Raw genomic sequence first — 21,233 nt, 5'->3', positions numbered from 1 at the left:
TCCTCTTGTTGCTGATGTGTTTCAGGACTCTCTCCACTCCCTGATGGCCACACTAAGTGCCTCCAACCCCTTTTTTGTACGCTGCATCAAACCAAACATGGACAAGGTAGGTCATGCAAATTTCATTGCACCAAAAAAAAAAAAAAATATCAGAAACCCTTCCAGGCTTTGTCAAGGTCAGCCCCTGCAAAGTTAAACCTCCTTTGTGCTATTTATAGCTCCCATTGCTCAGAGCTAATATTTGGTCTTAAGTCTGGTTACTGCTGAGTCATGTAAATGAACCACTGAACTGTTTTGCTCATTTTTACTGCAAATTTTCATTACTTGTACACTGCTTCAAGCTTTGGTGCAAAGACCCACATTGTGCTTCCTCAAATAAAGAGACTGTGTAGCAGCACATTCCTATCGCTTTATTCCCTTTACCAGAGGTTAGAGGTCACTGCTGGCTGCTCCAGCTGCAGTGGCTTGGCTGACATCCATTTTGAGGATTGTTAGTCCATCACAACTGGTTACCAAATAACTGCAGACTCTTAAAATCTTCACCCTCAGACACTTTGTATTTCATATTGAAGTGTTAAATTGTGTGACAGAGTGAGCTAGCTGCTCTGTGATCCAGCAGACTTCTCTCTGTCACTTATTGGTGCTCTCTGTGTAGCGATCGCTCTGCCAAGCTCCCTCCCTCTCTGTCCCTGAGTGTCATTCCACACCTTCTGGTTTACTTAATGACATGGAAACTTCACTATCCTCCTTTCACCTTCTTTCCCTCCACCTGCCCCTTTTTTTTTTTTTTTTACTTTTCTTTTCTTTTCTTTTCTTTTCTTTTCTTTTCTTTTCTTTTCTTTTCTTTTCTTTTCTTTTCTTTTCTTCTGGTCTCTCATTGGCTCTGCATCACATTTGCTCACCTGGCCTTAGTTGCTCTCAAGATGGAACAAGCCGTGCCTACATTAATCCTGCAGAATGACAGGATTGCGTGCACAATCCGCTGACATGATTGCATGCATGCAAACACACACACACACAAACACACAAACACACACACACACACACACACACACACACACACACACACACACACACACACACACACACACTTACATGGAACGTATGTGTGCAATTTGGTTGCACTTACTCTTCTGGGAAAAACTGTCACAGAGGGAAGGGTCAACTTGTTTTCACTCAAACAAGTCAACATGCATGCTATACCTCTTTCAGCTGCCTTAACCCTCCGCTAAAGAGCAGAGTTCAGAGCTCAGAGGAGTGCACATATATGTGCATGTGTTTGATTATTAACATGAACACATGCAAGCGTGTGTGTCTGTTTCCATCCATACCTAGCATTAGCCTGTAATTAGCCTGACACATTTGGGGAATGCTGCAGCCCTGTGCGGGGCTTTAGCAGCGCTGTGTGACCTCCGGGTGACAATGGCCTTCGTGTGGTCCCTTTGAGCGATAGTGCCGCCTGTGCAGAGGTGTGAGGCAGCAGACGTCATAGATCCTCTCTGATAAGCAGGCCTGAGGATCACCAGTGAGCTGTGAACAATGCAGTTGATTATTTCAGAAAGAAAAAGCCTCCCCCTGGTTGCTCAAAGCTGTTCGGGTTTCTGTCTGATAGCGTGAGTTTTCTGTGCAGCAACCTGATTGTTAAGGTAAAATGATAGCACTCACCATAGTTATTTACTTTTTAGCTCAGATTTAACTTGACTCAGCATTTGAATAGGTGAGTTGGCTCAACAGGGGAAGATTATATTTGCCTGCAGTGTTCAGCTGTCCCAAATGTTCCACTAACAGATAATCAGCATATAGTGCTGAAAAGACCTGCATGCAATTCAACTTTCAATGCAAAGCTGTTGATGTAAAATGACATAATCTAATGCACATAGAGCTGTGGGTGTTATCTCTGGAGAGGAACTAGTTGATGTTTTTTTTGTTGTTGTTGGTTTCATGAAGTTTCATTGTGTTTCATCCACAGAAGGCCAACCAGTTTGATCCTGATGTGGTCCTGAACCAGCTGAGATACTCCGGAATGCTGGAAACTGTGAAAATCCGTAGAGCTGGATTCCCTGTCCGCAGAACTTTTAAGGATTTCTTCAGCAGGTCAGCAACATACCAAAAGAGATACTGTGCACAACAAAACTATTGACTCACTGAATGTGATTTATGTATGTTTGACAATCGAAAAGAACAAACCACACAAAAACAAAATCTTGCTCTCTTGTTGAAATCTCAAAAAAAGAATGTTGCCTTCTGCTGTTCTTGTTTATTTAAATGTCTGTGTTTGTGTGTGTTTGTGTTTCCAAAGGTACAAGATGATCGTGAATAACAAAATCCACACAGATGACGAGAAAGAGAGCAGCTCAGAGCTTCTAACACTTCATGACAAAGCGAAGAAAGGGTGGCAGCTGGGAAAGACAAAGGTGCAGCACACACACACACACACACACACACACACACACACACACACACACACACACACACACACACAGAAACAAATGCAAGCTCAAACTTGTTTTTGTCACTAAGGAGGACATTTCTTTGACTTACAGTACATTCAAGCTCTTGGTACTTGTAGAGAACGTAACCTCTAACCCACAGTAGACTCAAATCTTAACCTTCTGTCAACCTTATCCCTTACATTATCCAATCATTGAGTCTTAAAACATCACAATTTCTGTTTACCTTACAAGAACCTTCCATCCTTCCATCATAGACAGTAAAGAAAAGTGGGCTTAGCCACCGAGGTGAGGTCAACCATTGGTTTATGAACTCTTGTTTGAATCCTCAAGTTCCAAATTTTGTTTTTGGCCATCTTTGTTTTCTGATATTTAGTGCACATGTTTTGATGATGGTTGGGACTTGTCAATCACAGGTGGCCACGCCTCAAAACATACCTCACTTTGGCATAGATTTGACCTTAAATGGGATAATAATTTACTAAAAGACCCTCACGTTGATCAAGTTAATTGAAGAGGACTAGAAACTAGTGATTGAGACTATAGCCCCGTTCCCACCAAGCGGTTCAGTTTGGTTCGTCTCAGTACATCATGCATTTTGTGGCGTTTCCATTGACTGAAACCTGGACAGGTCCCCAAATTACCGAGCTGTACCTTCCCACTTTTTGGTACCCTTCTGTTGGGGTGCCAGACATACTGATCCGACCCCAGAAGGTGGAGATAGAAACACTGCAGTCCGTTGATTGGTCTAAAGAATCGTCACTTCCTGTGCGACAGCGGTAATAAAGAACAACACATAACCCCGCCATCTTTAAATCTCCAGTGGACTTCAGGAAGATAACTTTTTTTGGTTTGAAAATGGCGTCAAGAAACAGCGTTCCATGGTCGAGCGCGGAGGTGCAGACTTTCCTCGTGTTTTTCTTCTTTGTTGCATTCATTAGCGGAGTACACTGTGTCGCGCTGCCATGAGGTCACGCTATTATATAGCTGATGCGGCTATTGGCATCCGGCTTACACGCCGTCCACCAAGTAGGGCACGGTTGGCTGTAGAAACGCAAACAGGATCAGGCGTTACCAATCCGACCAAACTGTACTGATCCATACCAGATCGCTTGGTGGAAACGAGCCATATGACCCCACTGGAGAAATTAAGTGAGGTAATTACGTATCTGATAATAAGTGTCTTCTTTAATCAGACGACTTGTGTAACCAGAGCAGTCACAGCATGTTTTGAGCTCTTCTGTATTAGTGTCACTTTTGGAACCTAGTGACTCATTCCATGTTTTAGATCCAGTCTGTGGTCTCGCTAATCTGATCATGTGATGTGATGTTTGTACCTACAATGTGATGAAAACAAGTAAAAAAACACACTCACACACACACACACACACACACACACACACACACACACACACACACACACACACACACACACACACACACATGATTGAGCTGCTGGCTGAAAATGAATAAATACAGTATATGATTAACATGCTTTTAAAAGCATCCAACTAGTGAGATGTCCATGTTATCAAGCATTTTCTTGGGATCTGTGGGATTTTTAAAGTTCCAAAAAAAGCCAAAGTCATGATAGCATTTAGCTTGAATCTGTTGCCTTCTTTGACTGAGTCCTTCACAGAAAGTCAAGCTGCTGTTGCTCACAAGCTGTTAATGTCTGCCTTCGCCTGGACGGCCCCAAACCATGACTCACGGCCCAAAGATTTTTCAGGCCGGTTGTGGTCAGTCTACTTTTCTCCCATTGACCACCACAGAGTTCCATGGCTATTCCTCAAAACCCTGACACCAACAACTGTTACTGTAACTGTGACCCAGTGCGGGGGGCTTACAGTAATCCTGAGTCCGCCTTATTGTAGCTGGAAGGGAAGTCCGGGTGAGTGATTTGGACGGGGTGACGAAGAGTTGGAGAGGTTGGAGGAAAGTAATGAAAATGAAACTTTCATTGCAATACAGCTCTTATCTTTCACCCCTCTTTCCCAGCTCTCTTTCTTTCTTGAACTCCCTGCGTCTTTATTTCAAACAATGATCAACTACCCCCTAAAAGCCCCCTATTTGTCTCCACACTTTCATTAAATGATTAACCTTCAGTGACTTTTTCATCCTGATGGTCAAACCTTCGTTGCTTCATGTTGAAATCAGCATTCATGCCTCGACACAACACTAGAAGGATATAAATAAAACAGTTATATTGGCTCTCTTGAGTCCCCATATCTCCCTCTGCTGCTTCCTGTCTTAAGTTGTGGTTCCTCCATGGTGGCTGAATCACTTAGACGTCTAAAGTTTGTTGGTTCCCTTTTGGATAATTTTGTTGTTATACCCCCATTTGGCTGGCACTGCTATGAATAGTTTCAGCTGCACACATGGCACGCTGTGATATACGTGGGGACCAAAAATGTTTAATGTGAACCATATGTTTGTTTTTAATGAATGTATAAGCCCTGAAAAACCACATTTAAACACATGCCAATGTATATTAAAGTTTTCACACAGTCACTTCAGAGAGAGAGCTTGTTTTTACTCTCTGCAACCGGGGTCAACACTCTGACCTGTGGCTGACTTTGCTGATGACTGCTCTGCTTTAAACTATACACATACATAGAAACATTTAATTTGAGACCCCCAAAAAAATGTCTGAGTCTGTGTCCACATGCTTGTGTTTTTGATGGCAGCATAATATTTTTGGGCTCAGGGTAATGTAGTGTGGGTTGTGGGAAGGGGTCTGAGAGAGTCAATGTAGGGAGGAAGGGGGGGTACATTTCCTTTGAAACAATCTGTGTGTAATTATACGTCCTGATTGTGTGCAGAGCAGAGGAAGTGTGTGCCCAGAATTAGGGGCTTGGGTGACGTTGCACGGATTGTGTGTATATGTGTGTCTGAGTTTTTAGGAGCCGTTTGTTTCACAGACGTGGGAAGGATGTGGACGAAGAGGAAGCTTCCTCCTCTCACAGACTTTACAGAGGCAGCTGTGGGATCCTTTGATTAGTGGAACATCTGGGGAACACACAAACACACACACATATGCAGACAGTCAAAAGTCTCCCCCCCTCTTATAGCGGCAGTTGATCCTTCTGGCTAGCAACAGATATCGCATTATCACATAAACCCACATACACAGCTGGTTGGATCTCCCAGCCTTGAAACCTAGTCAGACATTTGAAATCTGATTATGTTTTATAAAGTCATGTGGCGACTCTATGTTCATTTCCTGCATGTGTTTGAGTGCAGAAAGAGCTGCAGGCTGTGAAACGTCCCACAGAGAGAGTACCAACTTTTAAAGAAGTCTCCAAGAGCAAGGGAAGGGTTAATCAAACTCTTTCTTTCTTTCTTCCTCATAAGAGTAAGGAGGGGTGTGGCTTTCTATCTGGACACCAGCCACCATCCCTCCCCCTCATCTCTCCATCCCTCCTCTCCTCTCCCCTCCCCTCCCTCTCTGTGCCTTTCTGCCTGCGCACGTCAGTCGAGCTATCAGCGCAGCAGTAGCAGCATTAGTAGGGAAACGCTCAGGAAGGACGCCTAAACACAATGAGGCTCTGCAGCAGCAGCTTTAGCAGCGACACTGCAGTCCCGGTGCTTGTTCTCTCCCCTGCTCCACTCTGCAGTCAGGAGGAGCAGCTAACCTGCTAGCCTCAGCTGCACCACAGCTTCCTCTGCAGCGGGCACAGGGTGCTGCCAACAGACAACAGGGGCCCTTCACATCTCTGTTGGCCCTCTTTTTGCAGCCAAACCAAGGAGAGGAACTAACCCATCCTGTCTCCTTCCCCTACCTCCTCCCCCCATCCTCTTCCCTCCCTGTCTGTGTCTCTCTGTCTCTGTCTCTGTCCCTCCCCTGTGGGCCGTGGCGCTGCTCGTCCCGCAGGTGTTCCTGAAGGAGGCCCTGGAGCAAAGGCTGGAGAAGGAGAGGGAAGAGGTGCGGCGCCGGGCTGGCATGGTGATCCGCGCCCACATCCTCAGCTATGTGGCAAGGTGAGTGGAAGAAGTAGAGGGGTAGGAGGAGGAGTGAGGGGGGGACTGAGTGGCAGCGACAGATGTCAGTGTTTGTTTTGCAGTAGAGGTGTTCAGCCTGCGTGTGTGTGTTTTCAGAGGGGGTTATGTGTACATGTGTATGTGCATGCCTTTGCACATGTGTTTACCTTTTGGTCTGTGTGTGCGCTTGTGCTATGTAAGTTCATTTACAGTATACATGCAGACGTTGCAGGTTCACTAGAGCAATAAAAGGACAGTTATTTCATCACAGGGATGAAATATGCCTTATGAGCCAGCGTGGAGCAGACACTACCAACTTGTGCTTTGCTTTGTTGAAATCCACAGAACTTTAAAATATCTTGTTTCCAAAGAGTACTGTATGTTTTGCAGACGTTTGAAGAAATGTGTTCCACCTAACACATACTATATCCCTTAACCCAAAGTGTTGAACTATCAACTTTGAATGGAAGCTCCTGCCCTGAGGATTGCTTGTTCTCAACTTTTAATGATGATATCCACCTCAGACTTTATAGAAGGAAAATGAACGAGGTAAATTGTCACTTTAAAAGTCATTACAAAAATTGCACAAAAAATGCTGAATATGCAGATTTCTTTGGGTCTTTCTAGACTGGGAAAATGTGTTAAAATGGATGCAAAAGTTAAACCTGACTTTTTCCAAATGATCTGGAATCGAATATATCTCTCATTTGGATCCTATTACTCCAGTCACTTGGGATTCTTTCAACCTTTTAGCAACTCTGGGAGTTTCTGTTTTAAAAGTTATCGTCTCACCCTTGATGAGTATATCTTGCAAAGACAGAGTGATCTGGAGTCACGCACAGGTCATGCCCTCTCAGTTGGACCTCAGATTTAAAAGCACCACTGAATTAAAGCCTCTCTCACTCTCCCTGATAACTATCAGCTGATGATGTTTTCATCCCCTGGATAAATCTCTCTCACAGCCAAAGCCGCAACTTTTCCACTTCTCCCCCTTCTGGCTGTCAGACAGGACATCCATCACTGCCGCAGTTTTAAAAATCTGCACACACAGACACCCCTCGGCACGCACTGTAGTTGTGTCCCACCTGTGTGCTGCCGTACATGAGGTCACATCGAGAGTCCTCTGAAGGGTTTGATGAGAGAGTATAAAGAGACTGATGACAGGTTGCGAGTTCCATTCCTACCAGAGTCAACGTAAGGCACAAGTAGAGCCTTTGTGTTGTTATGTGTAACATTAGAGCAGTCAGAGGCCACAGAGTCATTACTGTGGAGACAAGGCCGGGCTAAAGGTCACAGATTCAAAGGCAGTGTGTGTGGTCCTTTGTGGGTCACGTGTGTGCTTGTGTGTGTACTTGTGTTTATACGTGTACTCAATGCATGTGCAGTGTGTGGATGATGGGGCTTAGTCACAGGGCTAAACACTGCAGCCCACACAGCCACAATGGCTCATCAGACTCTAAACATTGCACAATTCACAATGCTCAGGCTTTTTTACCCGACTGTTTATGTACACAAAGAATAACAGTGGGCAGATTGGAGGAGATGATGCAGCAACGTCCCAACATGTCTGCAATGGAACTCAATTTGTTCAACTTAACCAAAATGTGGCCGAGTTTGAAAGTGTGTATTTGTTTTTCCCCAACAGGAAACAGTACAAGAGGGTTCGGTCCAGCGTCATCACCATCCAGAAAAACTATCGCGCTCACTTTTGGAGACGCGTCTTCCTGCGCATACGCCTCGCCGCCATTATCCTGCAGAAACACCACAGAGGCCAGCGGGCGAGATCCCTCTTCCTCCAGCTCAAGGAAGAGAAGGAGAGGCAAGAGAAAGAGGAAGAGGAGAGAAGGAGGAGGGAAGAGGAAGAAGAGAAGAGGCGAGTAGAGGAGGAGAGGAGACAAAGGGAGGAGGAGGAGAAGAGGAGGAGGGAAGAGGAGGAGGAGAGGCAGCGGTTAGTGGAAGCGGAGTTGAGGAGACGGGAGGAGGAGCTGAGGCTGATGAAGGAGGAAGAGGAAGGGAAGAGGATGGCAGCTAAGGCAGACGAGAAAAGGTAGATTTAATGACTTTTGGATACTCTGTATGTTGATGTCTAATGAGTTTGATTATTCTTCATCCCAAATCCTTTTTGCTTTTCTCTTTTAGGAGCTCGATAGTAAACGGTGTCTGTCAGAAGGTAATTTCTTTAAACAGTGTAATAAAATATAATTTACATAACAAGAATGTAATGTGGCTTAAGGTATTAAGATTTGCCCCTTATGTCTTTTTTTGTCCCACCTACAGAAGGAGCTGTCTCAGACTCTCTCAAGCAGCTACACCTCTGAGGAGGAGAGCCGTCAGATGGAGGAGATCCTGCGCCTGGAGAGGGAGATTGAGCGTCTGCAGAAGCAGCAGGAGGACGGCGTGTCCCTCCTCGGAGACGTCTCCCATGAGGAGCTCCGCCAGATGAGAGATGCTGAGATCTACAGACTGGAGAAGGAAGCTTCCCGTGTGGCCACTGAGTTCTTGGAGCTCCTGGACTTTGGTGGTTTGGAGCCGTCCCTCTCAAGTGAGGAGAACCTCCATGACCCGTCTGAATCCACTGCCCCTCTGGCTGAGGAGGAGGTGGATGAGGGATTCCATGCTGAGGACGAGTGCATTCCTCTACCAGACTTCCCTCCTCCGGCTAAAGTTCCCCTGGATAAGGAAGTATTCAAAAGTATCCCCCCTCCTCCTCCTGCTTTTTCAGAAGGACAAATGGTCTCTCCCACCTCCCCTGCCTCATCTTCTGCACCCTCAAAGCTCTCCCCTCTTACCCCAAACGGGCTGAGCCATGCCCCTTCTATCTCAGAATCCAGAACCTCCAGACCTCCTCTTGCTCCTGCTGTGGTCACTAACGGAGAAAGGAGGAGGACAGGCAGGAGGTCAGACTTTGAGCCTGGATGTGAGGAACCAACACAGACAAGCCTGCATGACGCAGAGTCAGACTATGATCAGGAGGAGTTTGAGGAGGCTCATGGGAGCTCAGGTGCTAGCACTAACGACGGCCATATTACAGACGAGGAGGTGCTGCGGAAATCTTCCTGCACCCAGAACAGCCTGGACTCATTCAGGGGCAGCTCAGATTCGGTGAGAACTTACAGGCTACAAATGATTTCTGTGCAATGCAACAGATTGGATCCAGATGGGGTTACCATTTTGGAGAAGAGGAGGATATTTCTTTTTAATTGAGCAAATAAAAGTGTAAACTTTGGGAAAGAAATGATAGTAAAAAAGAAAAGAATGCCTTTAAACAAATTTGGCCTTAAATGATAACAAAACATAAACTACTTTATTTCCCACTTCCGTGTCAGATTTAAGTTAAGCCTCTGACACCAAACCAAATCTTCACAGTGTGCATCATCCTCCTGTTGTATTGACTAAACACCTAAACTGCGTGCTGAATATTTATTGTGGACAGGTGCAAGCAAGAATCTTCCCTAAACATATCATGGGGCGCTGCTTGTGTTTCAATCCCAGGGAAACGCTGCTGTACTCTTTGTTTTGGCTCGGCTGATGAGCATGTGAATCTATTCCCAGATACTGCTAGTCAAGCAGAGAGCTATGACTGACTCTGTCAGGTCAGCAAAATTTGAAAGGGGAAGAAGTAATTGTGTTCGTATGCATGTGCAAGCACGTGTGTGTGTGTTATCATGAGGATGATTTACAACGTGATGACAGATTTGGGCTACTTTGTGAGGAGTAGACTCAGACTTATGGCCTTTAGAAAACAACAACAACTAACATTTCCTCTTTAAAATGACAGAGCTGATATGCATGTTTAATATTGAAATGATTCCGTTTTTTAATCATTGTCTGTCTCTGTGTATCTCCCATCACTAATGCTGTTGTTGGTGCTGCAGTTCATTGACAGCGATGATGACAACGATGGATATGTGGACACAGATGAAGAGATTTCAAATGGGAGAGTGCATCTACTGAACGGCAGCGGGCCTCCATACTTCCATGGCTACCTCTACATGAAGAGTGAGTAGTTTTACTGAGCCACTGCCCAGCAGGCATGCAGATGATTTCTGCAAAGCTGAGCACCACTGGGATAGATGCTTCAGAAAACTCCAACAGGCTTTCTTTGTTTTTTGTATGCCTACTTTATTTATATAGATTCATTTTCTATATACTGTTTACCTTTTTGTGTCCTTTTGTTTTTCATACTAAGTTTTTCCAGAGAAACCACGTAATTGTTTGTGTGTGAAAGTTAGTGAAGGTATTTTTAGGAGGTTTTAAATAGGGTATTTAATAATGTCTGTATTTACCCTTCCTACTCCTAGCATACAGCAACATTAAACATCCCATCTTCTCTCCTTTCAGGTGGTCTGATGATCCCCTGGCGTCGCAGATGGTGCGTCCTGAAGGATGAAACATTCATGTGGTTCAGAGCCAAGCAGGACTCCCTCAAATCTGGCTGGCTTTACAAGAAAGGAGGAGGAATGTCCACTTTGTCTCGGCGCAACTGGAAGATGCGCTGGTTTGTGCTGCGCGAGTCAAAGCTCATGTATTTTGAGAACGACAGCGAAGAGAAGCTGAAAGGAACCATCGATGTCCGTACAGCAAAGTAAGACTCTGCTCCAGTCCAGTCGTTGTGGGGCGGTAAATCTGTTTTTCTTTTCTTTACTTAATTCTGGTCTCCTCTGGGTCTCTTTTCAGGGATATAGTGGACAATCATGAAAAGGAAAACGCACTCAACATTGTCACAGAGGAGAGGACTTACCACATCTATGCAGAGTCTCCAGAAGATGCCAGGTACATGTTATCAACATGTCCTATAGAGCTCATAGACAAACTCTAGCTGTTTCCTAGGTAGTGTGTTACTTTGTCATCATCCTCATTTAAAATGATGTGTGGAAATAAAGTTCCCCCTTGTGGTTGCCAGTGGAAGTTCATGGTGTAATTATCAATCTAGTGTTTGCTGACTTAAACTTTCTGAATTCCCTCCGACCTCGTCCAGCGGTTGGTTCAATGTGCTGAGTCGGGTCCACAGCGCCAGCCCAGAGCAGCTAGTGGAAATGCACCATGAACAGGCCAACCCCAAGAATGCTGTGGTTAGTGCTGTTTTACCTCTTTACTGCTGGGGCCCCTGCTTCAACTCTCATTTTTCACCAGGAATGATGGAGCGTGTAACTGACTTAGCTGAAGTATGGTGGGCTTGATTTGGGGCTATATAGTCACCCTGACTTTGTTTGGAACCCCTTGACCTTTTCAACCTCAACCCCATTTCTACATCTTATTGACACCAAAATGATATCATTCAGAGAATCATTTATTTCATGCTTTAAGTACCAGTCTGTAATGTTTATTGTGAAGCCACTGTATGCTACCTTGATCTGTTTAATAATGGAATTGTAATGCAATCTCTAGAACTGATTTAAGTGTCTCTTTTGGAAAGCCAGTCTAGTGAAATGTTTGCAAATGGACAACTAATCACTTTTTTTCCTCTTTTTTGTCTGTACAGGGCACACTAGATGTGGGCTTGATTGATTCAGTTTGTGCATCAGACAACCCAGACAGGTGAGGCCCAGACAATAAAAACTTAACCAATACGTTTAAATCCCATTCTGATTGGTATGACAACCTGCATGTGGTATAACGACATGTGTATCTTCTCTTTTGCAGACCCAACTCGTTTGTAATCATCACAGCTAACCGCGTGATCCACTGCAACACAGACACACCCGAGGAGATGCACCACTGGATCGGCCTGCTGCAGAAATCCAAAGGAGACTCAAAGGTGGACGGACAGGAGTTCATAGTCAGAGGTCAGTCTGCTGAGACACACTTAAAGATTTTACAGGGTTCACACGCGTCCTGGAAAACCTGGAAAACAGTTGACCAGTTTTCCAGCCCTGGAAAACACCTGGAAAATGGGAGAAAAAGTCAAATGTCCAGGAAAATCACATATTGTCCTGGAAAATTATTCCAACATGACTGCGTGCGACCTGACACAGTTAAAAAAACACATCCCCATTCAACATTTGTGGCCATTTTTGTCGTTCAGTTCTATTAAGGTCCTCTGATTATTATTATTATTATTATTATTATTATTATTATTATTATTATTATTATTATTATTATTATTATTATTATTATTATTATTTCTTTATTTATTTCAGTAAGGCAGCTTCCAGATTCCTTTGCTGCAGGCTCTTTTGTTTCTTACTGAGCTAATTATTTATTTATTTTAAAAAGAGAAAGCTGAGATGAGAGTTGCCCATCATTGTTACTTGGTTGCTCTAATAACGTGAAGTGCTGTACATCTGTGCTTGCATTATTCTATTATCAATTTGCCATAATTTTTAAGTAAGTAAGAGATTATTTCATGGATAGCCATAGACTGCATGTCATTCAATGTAGACTTCCAATGAGAGGAACATATTAGACTATTTAGGAACTAAATTAGGAACAAAATTTAGACTGTCATACCAGCTTGATCATCATTGAAAATGTCCTGGAAATGTCCTGGAAAATGATCTCTGGAAAAGAGTGGGAACCCTGGATTATTTATGCAGTTTTATGTACAGTAGGGTATCCCTGGTTAGTAGTTCACAAGCAAAATGTGTTAAAAAAAAATGTTTTGGAGATGGGAGCCATCATTTCATCTTAGAGTTCTTGTTATTATCTGTCCTCTCTCAGGCTGGCTGCATAAAGAGATGAAGTCAGGAGCCAAAAGCACATCTCTGAAGCTGAAGAAGCGCTGGTTTGTTCTCACCACTAACTCTCTGGACTACTACAAGTCTTCAGAGCGCACTGCCTCCAAACTAGGAACTCTGGTCCTCAACAGTCTCTGCTCTGTGGTGCAGCCAGACGAGAAGGTCTTCAAGGACACTGGTCAGTTTATGATCGACAGTAGTGTCATCAGCAGGAGATACACTGAAGAATTGACACTTTAGTGTCTTTTGAAAAATGCTCTTCTTGGAGTGATTTGTCCTCAATAACCTTCTGCCTTGTTCACTCAGGTTACTGGAATATAATCGTCCATGGACGTAAACACTCTTATCGTCTCTACACCAAAATGCTGAATGAAGCCATGCGCTGGGCGAATGCCATGCAGGGAGCCATAGACAGCAAAGTTCCCATTGAAACACCAACACAGCAACTCATCAGGGACATCAAGGTAACAAAGGATTAAATTGACTTTTCACATCTTCATTGTATAAGTTTTGCTAATGTCGTGCCAACAATCTCTTGCCTGTGGGAGAGATTTTATGCTACATGTGTGTATATGAATATGCTCAGAGTAATAATTCATAATTAATTGATATATTTTTGTAACTCCAACTCTTTTCAGTCATGCAAACCTTTGGCAGGGACACACACTTTAGTAAAGTGAGGTACTTCTGCTCACTGTGTGTGCGGTGATCTGCTCTATGTCTTTCCCTTCCTGCTTCAACATGTTTGTGATTGCCTCTTTTTTCCACATCGGCTTTACTTAAATTACTTAAACACAAATTTCCTCCTCTATAGAATAATCTAATCCATTGAACAGATTCATTTGTCATCACTCTTTACTTTAAGACCTTTGATCAAGTTTTTTGTCTGTGCAGGAGAGCAGTTTGAATGTGGAGGCTGTGGAGCAGACATACTGGAGGAACCCCATCCTAAGATATACCCAGCATCCTTTGCACTCCCCTCTTCTACCTCTGCCCTATGGAGATGTCAGCATACACTGTGAGTGCAGTTAGAATTTAGAGGGTTTTTCCGTAACCTTAAAACAGGGATTTTCTGTTTCATTCATTTGTATATCATCATCAAATAGTGGAACAGCACATTTTACAGCATTACTTTGGCTGGTAGCATGTCAATTAAAATGTCTTAAAATAAGAAATTACACTTTAGTCTGGAATTATAATCCCCTCTCTGTCTATCTGTCCCAGTGCAAAAGGAAAAGGGTTACACCAGCCTGCAGGATGAAGCCCTGAAGATTTTCAATTCACTGCAGGAGATGGAGGCGGTGTCAGACCCCGTGCCAATCATCCAAGGGATCCTACAAACCTGTCAGGACCTGAGGCCATTAAGAGATGAGGTTTACTGCCAGCTGATCAAACAAACCAATCACGTCCCGCACCCCAACAGTCCTGCCAATCGCGCCCACTGGCATCTCCTAACCTGCATGAGCTGCACCTTCCTGCCCAGCAGAGGCATCCTACGCTACCTCAAGTTTCACCTAAAAAGGTGCAGTATACTTCTCCATGCATGGCATCATCACAGTTGGTTGAAACTTCCAGTTGACTGTGTCTCTGTGTTTTTTATGGGTGTTTTCAGGATCAGGGAGCTGTTCCCCTGTACAGAGATCGAAATGTTTGCCCATTTCATTGGTGAGTCTCTGAAGAAGACGAAGGCCAGAGAGTTTGTTCCCTGTCAGGAGGAGATCATGGCATTGCTCTCCAGACAGGAGATGACCACCACAGTCTACTGCCATGGAGGCGGCTCCTGCAAGATCTCCATTAACTCACACACCTCTGCTGGAGAGGTTAGTGAGCTTAAGTCATCACCAAATGAGCCTCCTGAAATGTTCTTCTGAAAAAGAAACTTTTAAAACTACAGGTGCTTTCTGTTATGGCACTGAAACAGGATCTGGAACAGTGTTGTGATTGTTGTTATCTTTTTTTCTCTGTCCAGGTGGTGGAGAAGCTGATCAGAGGTCTGGCTATGGAGGATAGCAGAAACATGTTTGCACTCTTTGAACACAACAGCGCTATTGACAGAGCTGTGGAAAGCAGGGTGCTAGTGGCTGATGTTTTAGCCAAATTTGAAAGGTGAGTTATATATCATCACAGGTAACTTCCAATAACCTAAATCCAAAATTATAGGTGATAACTCAACTCAACTCAACTCAACTCAACTCAACTCAACTTTATTTATATAGCACCTTTCATACATATAAACATGTTGCCCAAAGTGCTTCACAAAATAACAGAGAGACAGAAAACAACAGCAATGGTAAAAATTATAAAAGGCATGATTATAAATAAAATACTTAAAAATAAAAAAAAATCAATACAGTAAAATTAATAAAATAAGTAAGAGTGGAAAGAAAAGTTAATAAAAATAAGGTAGCATTAACAAGATCAGATGAGTACAATAAATACATAGATAAATAAATAATTAAATAAGATAAATAAATGTTAAAGCAATGATTCAAATAATAATGGCTAAAATGATAATAAAAATAATAATGCAGTCCAGGTCTAAAAATAAATTACTCTAAATTAAAAGCTAGATTTAAAAGGTAAGTCTTAAGTTTACTTTTAAAAACACCCAGAGAGATCGCAGTTTTAATGTCCAGAGGCAGAGAGTTCCACAGTTTAGGGGCGTAAAAACAGAAAGCTCTCTGGTCGGCGCGTGTGTGAGACACACAAGGAACATTTCAAAGGGAAGCATTCCAGGACCTCAGTGATCGGGTTATGATCCACAAAATGACAGGAGATCAGGGATGTATGGAGGATCGAGGCTGTTAAGAGCTTTAAAAACAATTAAAATAACTTTAAAATAAATTCTAAAAGAAACAGGGAGCCAGTGCAGAGTTTTAAGAAGAGAGGTTATGTGATCAGTTTTCTCTTTCCTTGTTAAACCTCTATCAGCAGCGTTTTGAACAAGCTGCAGTTCTCTGATAGATTTTTTGGGCAAACCAGTAAAAAGGGAGTTGCAGTAATCGGTGCAGCTTGTGTGATAATATTATTTTAAATTCAGATCAGTGGTTATACATATATTAGAGTCACTCGTGTTCATTATTAGCTTTTTAGTGGTGCTTTATATGTATATTGGCATGATATTATGTATTGGTGTATGATAGGTGGTATATAATTAAAGCAGTGGAAAGCAACATGAACACTCCAGTCTGCGATCTCCCGCCTCTCCCTCTGCTCTCCTTGTATCACTCTGCTAAAACAGCTGATCAGTAAACATCCAACAAAAGTTTAAAGAAGCAACTGGTGTGCTCTGTACAGCTGCTGTGCTGCACATTTCACAGCACCACCGAGGAGAGGAGTGAGCCACAGATAGAAGGAAAGAGAGCTGCCAATGCAAGTCATGCAGAAGCCAGAGGATACTAGCTTGTGCCTGATTGGCTAGTTACATGCAATCTAACCCCGATTGGTTGTTTGATTCAGACTAAATATGTGATATGATTAGGTGACTGTTCACAGACATAGGTCAGACACATTTATTCAAAATATCAGTTTAAGATAGTGAGTGAAAGGCATGAAACAGTGTTGCCTACCGTAGCTTTAATAGTCATTTTTAAAGTAATAACTTCTCATAATTTCAACGAATAATTTGTTTTCATATTTATCCAGGAGTGCATTATAATTATTAAGGAGTTCCTGGTTTAAATATGAAGCCTACATTTGCTTATTGTAAGATTATAACAAACAACAGGGAAGAAGGCTAAAAACACTGATTTTAAAGTGACAGTTTTGTTATTTTCCCTCCAGACTTGCTGGCAGTGATGAAGCTGAGGATGAAGGCCAGTGGAAACTCTACTTCAAACTTTACTGCTTCCTGGATGTGGAGAGCATGCCTAAAGAAGGAGTCGAATTTGCTTTCATGTTTGAGCAGGTGTGTTTTGTAATTTATTGAGGATTCTTTTTAAATCTTGTGTTGTGGCTAGTGCTAACGCCAACCTGCTGTTTGTTCAGGCTCATGAGAGTTTAATCAGAGGTCACTTCCCCTCCCGAGAGGAGACCCTGCAGCACCTGGCTGCTCTCCGTCTTCAGTTCCTATATGGGGACAAAGCACGAGGCACTTGGAACCTGGAAAGTGTCTACCCTGTTGGCCGCCTGCGCTCTCGCATCCTCCAGTTTACTAAGGTAGGAGGGGCCTCAGGGTCTGGCCAGACTCTTGAGCGCCGGAGGACCAGCTTTCTGGATGGGACCCTGCGGCGGGGGCTGAAGACTGGGTCAATGAAGAAGCAGAAAATGGAGGAGGAGCAGATGTTGGAAATGTGGATAAAGGAGGAGACATCTGCCACCAGGGCGAGCATCGTGGAGAAGTGGTCCCGCCTTCAAGGACTGGATCAGCATCAGGCCATGCTCAAATACATGACCATCATAAAGGAGTGGCCTGGATATGGATCCACACTTTTTGATGTGGAGGTAAATATACTCTGTCTTCCACTGAGGCTTACTGTCTTACTACTTCCCTTCATCATATACTTTCAAATACTGAGCATTGATCTGACTCTAGCTCCTCTTTTTCCCCCTAAATGTTTTGATTAACCAGATAGCTTTGACACAGTACCTAGTTATCAGGCCAGTGGAGACACTGAATGATATTTACAAGTACCTGTATTTGTCTCTTTGTAGTGCAGAGAAGGAGGCTTCCCTCATGATCTCTGGTTGAGTGTGAGTGCTGAAAATGTCTCCGTCTTCAAGAGAGGAGAGCCCAAGCCTCTAGAGACTTTTCCGTACGAGCACATCGTTTTCTTTGGTGCACCTCAGCCTTGCACCTACAAGATCACGGTGGATGAGAGAGAAATGTATTTCGAAACACCACAGGTACAGTATATCATCACACCTGTGAAAATATTAGATTGTGTATGTTAGCCAGAGGAGACTGGTTGGCTTTTTCTTTGTAGAACAATCAACACAACTGACTGGTTTTTTTTCATATTTACATTGGCAGGTTGGAGAGATCACAAAGATCATGAAAGCCTACATAAACATGATTGTGAAGAAGCGCTGCAGTGTGAAGTCTGTGGCCAGTTATGGAGCCAGCTGGATCAGGTGATCGATGCTACAGGACACTAAATATACTCAGCTATAGTCTACCCGACAGAAAACAAACACGCATGGAAAGAGGATGGAAAGACACAAATGATGCCTTTACTGTTTTGAAGCAGAAGTGGGAACATTCATGCATCTGAAACCATTTTATACATTCAAAGTGTTGTCTCCCTCCCTGTTTGTTGCTTGCATTAGTTACACTGGTCATGTCTCACATCTTACTTGAAATGTGCTTCAGGTGTCTTCTATGCTTTTTTTTATGTTTTAATATCATGAAAAAACTACATAGAGTCTCATAATTCAAACAGACATTCAAGCATACATCCTACACATGTAACAGAATGAGTTGCAGTGGTTGAAATTGTCTTTATTGGTGTGTAGTTTCTACACATATTGTACCCCTTTGTAATGAATGTTCTCCTGAATGGAGATGCCCTCAGGTTATTGCGTAATAATAACTGTCCCAGGGAGTTTATCTCCCTTATCTTGCCTTATTTAAGTGTTTCTCTTAGCTCTTCTGTGCTAAAAGATTAAGTGCAGGTTCTGCCTTTCAGGAATGGAATATATATTTTTAGTAAATGGGGATTTACAGCTTCCACTGGTGCCATTTAAGCACATCCCTGTATTAAAACCTAAACACCTGCTTCTTAAAAATCAAATGTATGCATCAAACAAAGAAATTCAATGTTAATAACCACTGCATTAATGAAAATTCAATGCTAAGTTTCATAGATCAAGTACTTTGTGTTGAGCTGTTTGATGTGTGCTGGCTTGACGGTATGTCTTTGAATCTGTTTTGTAAATGAAAACTGATGATTAAGGATTTAGAGAGAAACAAGCAGTGTTTTGCTTGTTTAGTATGTCTGTGAGATTGTGTTATTTTGTTGTTTTCAGTGATGTAAACGGCCATGTTAGGGTGGGGTATTTATTTATTGGCTGCAAGAGGACTTAAAAATCTGAACTGTATCGATGCAGTTCTCCTTGTACATCTGTTTTTCTTCATTGGTGCATTCAGGGGCACAGAAGGGTAGTATCAGAAATGGAAGCGTTGTCATTTCTTTTCTTTTTGTGCCCTGCTTTTTTCAACTTAAAAATATGTTAAACCTAACACCAAACCTTGCCAAGTCCCTTTAACAATCTCGCTCTCCTCCAGTGTAAATAACCAGAAAGGACTCAAGCTGACACCAGTCACCTGACAGTATAATTCATGACAACAGTATGATCCAGACATGATGAGCGTAGTGTTTACCTCACATCACGTCACTGTCTTCCATTGCTCTTCAATCACACTCACTGAGGCAATCTGGTCAGCTGCCGGCGGCCACACCAGAGACTGATGTTGCCATGACGATGACTGTATTTCTGAGATTTCTGATTGTTTTGACAAAGAAAAATCAGACAATGTTTTATATTGAAATTTAAAAATGCTTTAATAAATTATTGTATTTCAAAATCTGGTTTTTTTTGCTTGTTATTTATTGCAGATGACCAGGTAATGTACAGTTTATGGGTCTGCGTACTCTACAGGAATGCATTAAAAAACTGGGCTGATACATTTTTGTTGATACAGCAAAAATTGTATCTGGACAAGTGCTGTCATTTTTTGTGTGCCTATAAAAACAACATAATTGATTTTATTATAATTATTATAAACAGAATCAGATTTGTTAGGAATTACAATTCTGCAACTGAAGTGAACATTTGCTCTGATTCCACTGCCTGTAAGTTCAGTCTAAATTATATGACCCTGCATCATTCCACTGTAGCAGAGGTTTAATCAGTCACTGTAATTGAGAACACCTGTGTGGGTCAGCAGGGCTTGTAGACATGGGTCAGTGATGAACCAAAGAGATAGCTATGTTACATATTATTCTCAGGCTGAAGGTGTATTAAAAATAGAAAAAAAAATCTCTCAAAAGGTAGTTGACTTGACAGAAAATAATTAGATTTATCAAATATTATAAAGTTTAGTTTTACACTCAGAAGATCAGAGAACTTTCTAATAAGTGTTTTATAAAGATGGGTTAAATTTTTATCTTTATGATTCTAAACACTATTTAACATGATTCTACTTTAAACATTTGTGCAAAATATTTTTTATTCTGAATCATTTATAAATTATTGCAGATTTGGTAAAAGTCTAATAGAAAGCATTTTCTAATTGGCTATCAACCTACCTGTTGCAAATGTTGCTACATGAAGTAATTTACAAAATTTACAGTTAATTTACTTTGATGTTTCCACATTGATTTTGGTGCAGATTTTTGCAGCGTTTTAAATACATTTCACATTCCATTTGTAGAGGGTTTTGTGTGTTGTTAAAAGTGGTGGACAGTAACAGAGTAAATTTACTTGAGTACTGTACTTAAGTACATTTTTTGAGTATCTGTACTTTACTTGAGTATTATGTGTTGGGGATACTTATTACGTTTACTCCACTACATTCAGAAGATAATTATTGTACTTTGTTCTCCACTACATTTCTATCAATGCTCTAGTTACTCACTATGTTTGCTTTGGAGTCAGCTCATGAATTTCCTTCTCTTTTCTGAAATCTGATCCCTAAGACAGTAAAATGTGTTTGTGTAGTTCTGTTTGTCTCAGTGGTTTAGTCGTACCTGTATATCGTGCGTCTCCACGGTTGAATGTGGAGCAAACACAGAGCACATTTCACTCAGATCAGGCAGTTCATGTAGAGGTGGTAATGATGGCTATAATTCTCCACCTGAGCACCCATGTCCATATCTTCAGCCCGTGTTAGAGGTTTTTAAAATGAAGAATGATACGTATCATTTGAAATGTTCTCCCTGTTTCCCACTCTGCCCATACAAACATACACTGTCCAACCTGAGAAAGTGTGCTGAGCTACGTAACATTTGTTTCATTCCAGATGAACATTTCAAACTAAGTTGTCTGTGCTTGGAGTAACTTAGTTTCTGTTTTTATTCCATGGTATAGTTTTGAGAGATTTCAAGTAAAGGTTTCTAAATAAACATAATGTAACTAAATGAACTCCTATGTATTCCTGACTGCACTCATGTTTTGGGAAAAT

General features: G+C 42.3%; 1 protein-coding gene across 1 annotated transcript in view; it reads left to right on the top strand.

The window, feature by feature from the left end:
- The window catches only part of myo10l3 (myosin X, like 3), a 68,532-nt gene extending 48,898 nt beyond the window's left edge, over window positions 1–19,634 (top strand). The window contains exons 19-41 of the mRNA XM_034693108.1: window positions 26–106; window positions 1,970–2,094; window positions 2,300–2,414; window positions 6,325–6,431; window positions 8,077–8,478; window positions 8,571–8,601; window positions 8,709–9,533; window positions 10,307–10,430; window positions 10,773–11,016; window positions 11,109–11,204; window positions 11,410–11,503; window positions 11,914–11,969; window positions 12,075–12,217; window positions 13,092–13,286; window positions 13,415–13,572; window positions 14,003–14,126; window positions 14,333–14,630; window positions 14,721–14,928; window positions 15,078–15,214; window positions 16,892–17,015; window positions 17,096–17,551; window positions 17,762–17,953; window positions 18,081–19,634. Of these exons, the coding sequence (XP_034548999.1) occupies window positions 26–106; window positions 1,970–2,094; window positions 2,300–2,414; window positions 6,325–6,431; window positions 8,077–8,478; window positions 8,571–8,601; window positions 8,709–9,533; window positions 10,307–10,430; window positions 10,773–11,016; window positions 11,109–11,204; window positions 11,410–11,503; window positions 11,914–11,969; window positions 12,075–12,217; window positions 13,092–13,286; window positions 13,415–13,572; window positions 14,003–14,126; window positions 14,333–14,630; window positions 14,721–14,928; window positions 15,078–15,214; window positions 16,892–17,015; window positions 17,096–17,551; window positions 17,762–17,953; window positions 18,081–18,185 (4,440 nt within the window). The 3' untranslated portion in view covers window positions 18,186–19,634. The remainder of the gene's footprint in view (window positions 1–25; window positions 107–1,969; window positions 2,095–2,299; window positions 2,415–6,324; window positions 6,432–8,076; window positions 8,479–8,570; window positions 8,602–8,708; window positions 9,534–10,306; window positions 10,431–10,772; window positions 11,017–11,108; window positions 11,205–11,409; window positions 11,504–11,913; window positions 11,970–12,074; window positions 12,218–13,091; window positions 13,287–13,414; window positions 13,573–14,002; window positions 14,127–14,332; window positions 14,631–14,720; window positions 14,929–15,077; window positions 15,215–16,891; window positions 17,016–17,095; window positions 17,552–17,761; window positions 17,954–18,080) is intronic.
- Window positions 19,635–21,233: the final 1,599 nt, after the last annotated feature.

This window comes from Notolabrus celidotus, chromosome 10, assembly GCF_009762535.1.
Source record: "Notolabrus celidotus isolate fNotCel1 chromosome 10, fNotCel1.pri, whole genome shotgun sequence".
Taxonomy (NCBI): Eukaryota; Metazoa; Chordata; class Actinopteri; order Labriformes; family Labridae; genus Notolabrus; species Notolabrus celidotus.
Note: the sequence above shows the minus strand (reverse complement) of the source record. Positions and strands in the feature narration are given on the sequence as shown.